This window comes from Ictalurus punctatus, chromosome 25, assembly GCF_001660625.3.
Source record: "Ictalurus punctatus breed USDA103 chromosome 25, Coco_2.0, whole genome shotgun sequence".
Taxonomy (NCBI): Eukaryota; Metazoa; Chordata; class Actinopteri; order Siluriformes; family Ictaluridae; genus Ictalurus; species Ictalurus punctatus.
The window spans coordinates 14,201,430-14,211,541 of NC_030440.2; the positions used below are offsets into that span (position 1 = coordinate 14,201,430).

At 37.1% G+C, this 10,112-nt stretch overlaps 1 protein-coding gene and 2 non-coding genes across 3 annotated transcripts in view; all 3 read right to left on the minus strand.

Moving 5' to 3' along the window:
* Nucleotides 1-4,759, minus strand: part of bcl11bb (BCL11 transcription factor B b) — a 32,826-nt gene extending 28,067 nt beyond the window's left edge. The window contains exon 1 of the mRNA XM_017456256.3: nucleotides 3,922-4,759. Within this exon, the coding sequence (XP_017311745.1) occupies nucleotides 3,922-3,985 (64 nt within the window). The 5' untranslated portion in view covers nucleotides 3,986-4,759. The remainder of the gene's footprint in view (nucleotides 1-3,921) is intronic.
* A 3,296-nt stretch (nucleotides 4,760-8,055) lies between these two features.
* Nucleotides 8,056-8,138, minus strand: trnal-cag (transfer RNA leucine (anticodon CAG)). Its single transcript has one exon. It is a non-coding gene; the product is annotated as a tRNA-Leu (tRNA).
* Nucleotides 8,139-9,814: 1,676 nt separating this feature from the next.
* trnal-cag (transfer RNA leucine (anticodon CAG)) lies at nucleotides 9,815-9,897 on the minus strand. The gene has a single exon. It is a non-coding gene; the product is annotated as a tRNA-Leu (tRNA).
* Nucleotides 9,898-10,112: the final 215 nt, after the last annotated feature.

The following is a 10,112-nucleotide window of genomic DNA, read 5'->3' on the forward strand; positions in this document are numbered from 1 at the left end:
AATATACACAAGGTTCATGCATTGACTCATTTTTTTATTTTAAAAATGGCCAAATTTCAAAGAAAAGTACTACTGCACACACACACATTTATCTCACTATCCTCACCAATAACACAGGTAATTAATGCTATACCCAACCATACAGCTAACCCTCACCTCAGCCTCTGGAGCAAAAACAAAAACTTTTGGATTTTATTTCAATCATTTTAAATAAAAGCTGCAGATTTTGTTTAAAATAAAAAATAGTTTAACTTGTGGGGACCAACCAAATGTCCTAACTGTAATATTCCTATCGTTGTGGGACATTTGGTCCCCACCAAAATAATAAAACTTGCACGTGAACACACACACACGCACACACACACGCACATACATATATACGTATTAAACTATATATAACTACATGAATTAAATATTTTTAAAATATATATACACACACACACACACACACACGCATATATATATATATATATATATATATATATATATATATATATATATATATATATATATATACATGAATGTATGTATATGTGTGTGTAAATATGTTCAAATATGCACTAATAATATTTTGTACACACACACACATATATATTTATTTTAAAGGTCATGAAGTCATTAGCATGTATGTATAGATAGATATATATATGTACGTTCAATATTTTCATATTTCATCCATCCATCACACGCAGGCAATTTGAATCATTTCAAACATTTAAGCTGCATCCTTCCTGTCCAACACTCCATCCTCTCTAGTGCCTTCAGGCTCACACACAGCATATAGCAGCTTATGCATGCATTTATTTTACAGCTTAAAATATGTGGATCCTCCAGTTTCCACACCTTTTTTTTGTTTGTTTTTTTTTTTAACCTAATGTGACCTATAGATCTCAGCACCCTGGGTTAACTCTACCTGCATTGAGCAACCGTCTCAACCGACACGTCCTGTTCCAAGAGTGTTAGCTTATCCAAATGAGGTCGTTCTGGTTTTTCCCCTTGCGTTCGACCTTCGGCAGAGATTAATACAATTGGTATGAAATGATCGAGACACATACACACACACACACTTTTCCTTGGACAGACACATGCATCGTGCAGGGCAACACAAGCAAACATTTTGTATGAGTCATAATCTCATTATTCTCTTCAAACATATGCACCAAGACACAAAAGCAAACACACACTTGTATGCACGCACGCACACGTGCAACAAGTTATTGGCATGCTTTCAGTAACTCCATTACAAACTTTACACCGTCCATGCACCCGCTTCATGGATCTACAGCATGCAAGAAGAAGCCCTGGAGCAAAGCTGGAAAGTTTCGAGTCTTGAAAGAGACCCTCGGCTCAAAGATCATCGGTGCTTCCTGTCACTCACTCGTACTCACAGACCCACACACACCTCTCAATGACCAACACGATAACTTCCGTAAGACAAAACATGGGTTGTATAGTTAAGTATTTGTACAGTCTTGAGTATTATATACTGTATGCATGTATAGCCTGTATCGTATATTCTATAATTGCTGAGTTCACGTATATCAAGTACTGTAGACCTTCTTACTACTCCACTCCCGTCGTTATATCTACACCTACACCACAGCTCTTAATTCATATATCCTCGAACGTATGTGTTCATTTGCACTGCACGTTAATAAATACGCATTATACGTGTCTATTTATGTTTTGATTTCTGACCGTACCTTGGAGGGCTCAATAGGACTTAAGGAAGGGCCTCATAAATACACCTACAACAGATACATAATTACACGTTCCACAATAAAACGGATTAGGTTTTATAGGAACCTTATCTGAAACTAAAGCGTACACGTCGATGCATTCGTCGTCAAAGCGTCAAACTTTCCTCGAATTAGAACAGAGCAGTCAGACAGGTTAAAGGTCAGGATGACTTCTGTAACTCTACAGGCCTACACACGCACGTCCTCGCACACATCATCTCAAGAATCATACTATGACACACGGATTACTTTCGACGCACGCACAGAAATCTAGCTACATCCGTAGGTGGCTAAACGAACATGTTTAGCTCATCAGTAGCAAACAGGCTGAATGAATTACGCTGATTATGCTGCTGTTGAACTGGAGACAGGAACTGAATGTTACTTGTTTGGCTGCTATTACATCTGATTTAAAAAAAAAAAAGGGGGGGGGGGGGAATGATATTTTGAAATGATGTGAAATGAATATAATTTGGGCCTGTATGCATGAAGTCTTTTTAAGCTCTAATTGAGGTAACGTTTGATTATTATGAGGTTATGCTGATGATGTTGATGTTGATTGCGCTGTAAAACGATGATAGCTGGCTGTAAAGCTATAGAGGCATGGCTTCACTGGAACAATGTGTTCATTTGCTAATTAAGATCAATGTAAGCCAAATCATCCCGTTAAAGCAAATGCTAATTACGTTGTGTCTTTTCGTTCTACGAATTTGCGCAGTGTTTTATTTATGTATAAATATAAAAATCAAATTATATGAGATCAGTCTTTCCGAACATATTGATCATCAAATCTTACATTTAAAATAATAATAATAATAATGGCCTAGTGATATGGAAAAGCATCATATTAAATGGTTAATCAAATATTAAACAAACTGCATGTGCTCCAGTGGAAGTGTTTAGTCTGTATATAAAAATGTTTGTACGTGTGTGTGTGTCTGTGTGTGTGTGTTTGAGACAGACATCATTTGAGCCTTCCTCAGTTCAGTGGTAACTCATATTTTGATGAAAAAGCCCCTTTTTAAACCTTAAAAACAGCTGTGTGCGTGATTTGTTTTAATCTGTGCTTCCTACTCCTGCTTTTTAATGCAAAATATTCTCAAGACTAGTTTATCAGTTTATTTTAGAGACTCTAATGTTTCTGTAGATGTTTATCTCTCTCTCTCTCTCTCTGTCTGGTTTTTTATTTATTTTTGAATTAGTACATTTTGTTTGTTTGATTTATTTGGTCTGGGGGTGAATACATAAAAACTGAAACATGTGCTTTGAATGAGAATTAGCAAGCTAGTTTTCCATCTGGGCAGGTAAACATTAATAAATACACTGCGACTCAAATTATAATCAGTGTGGAATATAATGCAGCTCGAAAAAATGAAAGTGTAATCTATGCTCTCAAGTAAACACTCTTTAGATGGTTTTTATGATGAAAGTCTTCTCATGTACTCTAGAGCAAAATAATAATAACGGAATTTCGGATAGCGTTTGAGATTTTATTGACTTTAGGGTTCTTTAAGGAACCATTTATGTTTCAGCAATGTTTAAAACAAGGTTCCTGGAGACACCTTTAAAGGTGAATCAATCTGAAGAACTTCCAGGAACCTTTTTTGTTGTTGTTTTTAAAGTAGTAAAATAGTAGTGAGCACAAATACCTTTAGAGGACATGAAAAAGACGTCTCTGTTTTAATGGGATGCCTGGAGTTCAGCCAGACTCAAAGTCCTTTATTTTTGCATCAAATAATATGGATTTAAAAAATGATATATTTCAGGGACAAGATCAAGGTATGTGGTTAATCTGGACTAATGAGAAGCTCGTTAAAGGGTCGGTGTGTAAGTCAGATACAGCTGGTTTAATAACTAGTCCAGTGGTGCTCTGCATTTTAAACCTGAGTTACAAAATATTTATCATTTCATCACGTTAAGAACAGTGCCCCTGCGTAGTGTTGTTACATATCCTTCTGTGTGTGTGTGTGTGTGTGTGTGTGTGTGTGTGTGTGTGTGTTTAGGGTTATTGGCGATGCGTGCGCGTGTGTGCAAGATTGTTATTGACAGACGGTTTATTATGCGATGTGGAATCATTAGGCCTATTGATTAAAATCATGCGCGCGCGCGCGCGTGTGTGTGTGTGTGTGTGTGTGTGTGTGTGTGTGGGTGGGTGGGTGGGTGTGAGAGTGGGACTACTCACGCTGCACGCTCTCCCTCTGGCTCACGGACAGGTGCTGCGGGTTGCCCTGCTTGCGGCGGGACATCGCCCGGCATCTCACACACACTCAGCACAGAGGAATAAAAACAGTCCGTGAGAGACACGCAGTCCTCTTCTTCTTCTTCTTCTTCCTCTTCCTCCTCCTCTTCCTATGAGCAAACTTTTTGTTCGTGTCTTTTGTCCGGAGCCCGTAGCTTTCAGGTGATCGTTCAGGACGGGAGAACGCTCCGGTGTGCACGGGTTAAAACAGACGAATAGAAGACGGCAAGCAGGAAAATAATAAAAATGAATAATAATAATAATAATAATAACGCACCTTCTGCGCGACTAACACTCACCTCACCGAGCGCGAGCTAAAACTAATCCCCTAATTTCTCCTCTAATACCGAATGCAGCTCCTCTGATCGCAGTGCGCGCGACACTACGCGACTTCCCCAAACTAAAAGTTGCCTGTAAATATTCGCTCCTCTGCTCACAGTGTGTCGTTGCTGTTGTTGTTGTTGTTGTTTGTTTATTTACGCTCAGAGTTGCACGCTTGTGTCAAAAAAGGCATCTCACGCGCAAATCCCAATTCCTTCCAAAGTGGTTTTGACAGGTGACTGAAAGCTCGCGCTCCATCCTGCCCGGCGTTAGCGCGCGGCAACGGCAACTCACGGCGCACGAGACGGAGCCGCCTCTCAAAAAGCGACCCACGGCCCGAGTCATTAATTACGTCTCGCGTTTTACGTCGGGGTTCTTCGCGAGGGAGGGAGGGAAGGAGGGAGGGAGCGAAGGAGGACAGGACCCACCCTGCGCGCGCCTGTACATGTGTGTGTGTGTGTGTGTGTGTGTGTGTGTGGTCAGGGGTTGCCTCAGACTGAAAGAGTAGAGACTGGAATTTAAGTTCAAGTACAGACGTGACGTTGGGCGCGCGCGGAGACCTAAACAACAGCACGCGCTGGGGGGCGACTAGCGGCGGCTGTGCTGCGCGAGAGGGTTGATGCAGAGCGCGCGCAGGAAGGCAGCTCTTGTAGTGTTGCATTAACTCGTTGAATTGGACACACACAAAAACCCCACGCTGAGTGTAAACACCGGAAGTCTTCATGCTACAGTGAAAATGTGTGCAGTAGTAATAATAACTGCACAAAATACACATAGGTCAGTTTGTTACTTTTTTTTATTTTTTTTTTTAAGAAATGCAATAATTTACATTTCCTGCATTCAGACTAACTTTTGTGCTTTAATTAACATTTTATTAATTTGTCCCTTTTTATTAAAATTATTGTCTCTATTTATAAACAATATGAATACTTTAATAAACACTTTATCTATCTGTGTGGTTATATACACTCAACATTTTAATATATAAGTTCTCTGTCTGTAGTTATATACACTCTTAACACTCTAATAAGTACTTTATCTGTCTGTAGTTATATACACTCAACACTTTAATAAACACTTTCTCACTGTCTGTGGTTATATACATTCTTAACACTAATAAACTCTTTCTCTCTGTGTCTGTGGTTATATACATTCAACACTTTAATAAACACTTTATTAAAGTGATAAGAGAGAATATAATGAGACAGAGAGAGAAAGTGTTTATTAAAGTGTTAAGAGTGTATATAAAGACAGAAAGATAGATAAACATTTTCTCTCTGTGTCTGTGGTTATGTACACTCTTAAAATTAATAAACACGTTCTCCCTCTGTCTGTAGTTTTATACACTCTTAACACTTTATCTCTCTGTCTCTCATTATATACACTCTTAACATTTTAATAAACACTTTATCTCTCTGTCTGTGGTTATATACACTCAACACTTTAATAAACAGGTTCTCTCTGTCTCTCATTATATACACTCTTAGCACTTTAATAAATACTTTATCTATCTGTCTGTGGTTATATAAACTCAACACTTTAATAGATACTTTATCTGTCTGTGGTTATATACACTCAACACTTTAATAAACAGATTATCTCTCTGTCTCTCATTATATACACTCTTAGCACTTTAATAAACACTTTATCTATCTGTCTGTGGTTATATAAACTCAACACTTTAATAAACACTATTCCTCTAATAGTCTTTATTAGCACTCTAACTATTTTAATAAACACTTTATTCTCATCCCTTCTATTAACGTCATGAACACTGTAATGGACACTTTATTCTTCAGCCCCTCTTTATTCATCTGTATCTTGTTATTCTTGTTATTAACAATATTGTCTTTAATTGCTGCATTAGAGCTGGTCTTTTTGGGGGAGGTCTTTTTTATTATTATTATTTGTGAGCAAAAACATAGCTGAATGGCTGAGTCATTGTTCTATGACATAATGTGTGTTTCCTGTTACATGATGTACTGTCATACCTGAATCCAGCCTTTGCTGAAAAAATCTAGAGATTAGTATGTTTTCATTGATTCTGGGTTGATAAACAAATGTATTTATATAGTCACATTTCCCGAATATCATCTATGACAGTTCCCATCAAATTACAACAGATTTATCATATGAGAATATTTCGTTACATAATTTTTACCTCTTCAAATCCCCCTGAAAACACATGTAGCGTATTTACTATTTGTGGCCTGCTTGTCACGTTACAGATCCACGGTTCTGTCCTGATCTCCGTTTACTGTCTGTATGGAGTTTCACATGGTCTGTCCGTGTCTGTGTAGGTTTCCTCTGGGTTCTCCAGTTTCCTCCCACCTCCCAGAAATATGCACAGGTGGACTGGCTACTCAAAATTGCCTCGTGTGTGAATGAGTGTGTGTATGGATCTATGCAATGGACTGATGTCCCATCCTTGGATAGACACTGGATCCTGGAAAAAGTGCTCACTGAAGAAGGAATGAATGAACGAAAATTATTATTATTAAATACAGTAAGGTTAATATGGCAAAACATATATTTCAGTATTTTATTTTATTGTCATGCAGTTTATACCTACCAGTGTAAGATAATACTGAACGTCTGGAATTTGTGGACATTTATGGACAGCTGCGCCCTCTGGTGGATATTTTTTTTATTATAATCACAGAATATTTTAGAGACAGACAGTCAGACAGATGTACTTTATTCATCCCCCGAGAGGAAATTTGATAATAATAATAATAACAACAACAACAACATTAATAATAATAATAATAATAATAATTATTATTATTATTATTATTATTATTATTATTATTATGATGATGATGATGATGATGATGATGATGATGATGATGGAAGTACTAACATAACAGTGCATTAAAAAAGTTTTTAACATAATTTTTTTATTTTATTTCATGCAGAAATGATGTACAAAAAGACTTATATTCTTTCATGTTTCACCCTGATTTTGTATAATCATGATCTCTCACCCTCCAAATTCCCATTTAATTTTTTCCTTTTTCTAACTCATATAGTGTTTCAATTTTTTCCTTTAAGTAGCATTACCTGAATATTATTATTTTTTAAATAATAATAATTCTATCAAATTTTGAGAGCCCTCCGATGATGATCTTCACTATGCCATGCGACTGCAGAAAAGGGGAAGTACAAACAGCACTTCCTGGTCATCTGACTTGACATTTTTTAAGTTAAGTTAAACTTAAAACCCCTTTTTTCAGATACATAGGAAAATTGTAGTTTTGTATTATTGCCTATAAGCAAATTGTGTGTTTTCAGTATTTCCCTAATAAAAAGCAGTATTGTATTTCATGTTTTTTTCCCCACTGGAATAAGTGCATTTTGCTCTGGTACAGAATATTCTCCATGACAGTACTGTGAGGCAGTGACTGAGGAAAGTATTTTGTCAAGTATGCAATTTTCTCAACCTTTCAATAACAAGATGAGATGTCATTTGAAATATTTATTTTTTACTGAGCCCCTCACTGATCCTCATTTTTCTAACTTTTGAAAAACATAATTCAGTCAGGCAGCATTAGAGTTCTATTTCTAAATAAATAAATAAAAATTCTACAAGCTAAAACGATGTGAAAGTCAAGTGTTTTGTCTCGATCAATGGATTCTTTACATCTCTATTGAAGAAAAGCAAAAACAGGGATTTTGTCAGGAGTCAAACACTTATACTTTTTCTGGACTTCAAATCCGTAAAGTTTTCCCCCGGAAGTGGAAAAACAAATCCTTTGTCAGAAGTGGGATTCGAACCCACGCCTCCAGGGGAGACTGCGACCTGAACGCAGCGCCTTAGACCGCTCGGCCATCCTGACTGATTTAGCCATAACACTAGATTACACACCAGAGTATTAACACTTTAAAAATATATGTATATATTGTATATAAAGGGTCATAAATCCCCCTGCAGTGAAAATTGTTTTGTTTGAGATAATCGTGTAATAAAATAACGTGTTCACAAACATGCAAACAACCTTGTTGCAATTCTATTGCGAGCGCTTGATTTAACACTGGCGGAGAAATGTGTAATAAACCCTGACAGCCGAGAGAGGGCGCACTATCCGTGAGCACCTCATGCCCGTTCACCTGCTTTGGTTTTACGTATTTTAAACGTCATTTTATTTAAACGCCTTATAGAATTAAAAGTGTATTTATTTTCTACACAGGACATCTGATTTTAACATAATTTTAAACGTTGCTTATGATGCTGTTGACCCCTTCCACTGATTCTGACAAGAACCTGCTCCATTATTAGTACTGTGACGTATACGGAATATACAAGAGACTACCATCCAATAATGATCAGGGTAGAATGGCTTCTTAATAAGACATTCTACCCTGATCATTCTTGGATAGTAGTTATTAAGAAGCCATTCTAAAGTTAAATATTAAACTTCACAAATTTATATTTACGAAACGTTATAAGAGAAAAGTATTTCTGCTTTGTCAGAAGTGGGACTCGAACCCTCCTGTAGATAAATCATCAGCGTTTTCCACGTTACAGATCTGGATAATTACCAGCAGAGGGCGCACATTCCCCATAGTAAGGCTTGGGTTCAACTCACACTTGAGTAGATTTTTTTCATTCCTTCTTAGATATTTTAGTTAGTTTGTTTGTTTGTTTGAATAGTATACATTGCAAAATTGCAATGCAGGAGCAGTTTCCATCTCGTGTGTTTAGTCAGTATCTAATGACATCACAAATACAGCATCTATGGTCTCCTACACATTATTGATACAAAATAAAATACATAACAATACAACAGCGGTTTATACATGACTGACAGGTTTAATTTTTAAACAGTTTATTAGTGGGAAAAGGTCAAGGGCACAAAAATATTAAATACTGTGGTGTGTCAAATGCTGAAGTGTATGCAATACTAAAGTGTATAAATTGTGAATTGTACGACATGCTAAAATTTCTGTAAGTATACAAAAAATAACTACTGAAGTGAACAGAGTACTGAAGTTCACAGAATACTGAAGTGTAGGAAATACTGAAAGTTATAGAATACTGAAGTATACAGAGTACTGAAGTGTAGGAAATACTGAAGGCTACGGAATACTGAAGTATACAGAGTACTGAAGTGTAGGACATACTGAAGTTCACAGTATTCACAGTATACACAGAATACTGAGGTGTTCAGAGTTCTGAAATGTACGAAATACTGAAGGCTACAGAATGGTGACATATACAGAGTTCTGAAGTGTATGAATCCTGAAGGTTACTGAATATTAAAGTGTACATAGTACTGAAGTTTATGTTTACAAAATGTTCTTAGCCATTTTCATTGATTTAGTTTTATACAGACAAAAATGTCCATTATTTATGATTCAGAAATTAAAAAAGGTAGCGTTTTCAGCTATAATCTTTTCTTCATTCAAATTTTGTCCAAAATCACGTGAGAATTGTGACCAGAGTATAGTTACACCCCTATATACACTGCAACCGTTGCCTGGCGTATCTCAGTGCTGAAAAGTATTTCAGCTTTGTCAGAAGTGGGATTCGAACCCACGCCTCCAGGGGAGACTGCGACCTGAACGCAGCGCCTTAGACCGCTCGGCCATCCTGACTGCTGCAAAACTTGTACGGAATCCATCCATCGATTCGGGGGAAGCTGGAGCCTATCCCAGGGAACATCGGGCACAAGGCGGGGTACACCCTGGACAGGGTAGTGTACAAAATAGCCTACTGAAGTGTACGAAATACTGAAGGCTACAGAATGCTGAAATGTACAGAAAACAGAAGTGTACAGAATACTGAAATGTACACAATACTGATGTGTACA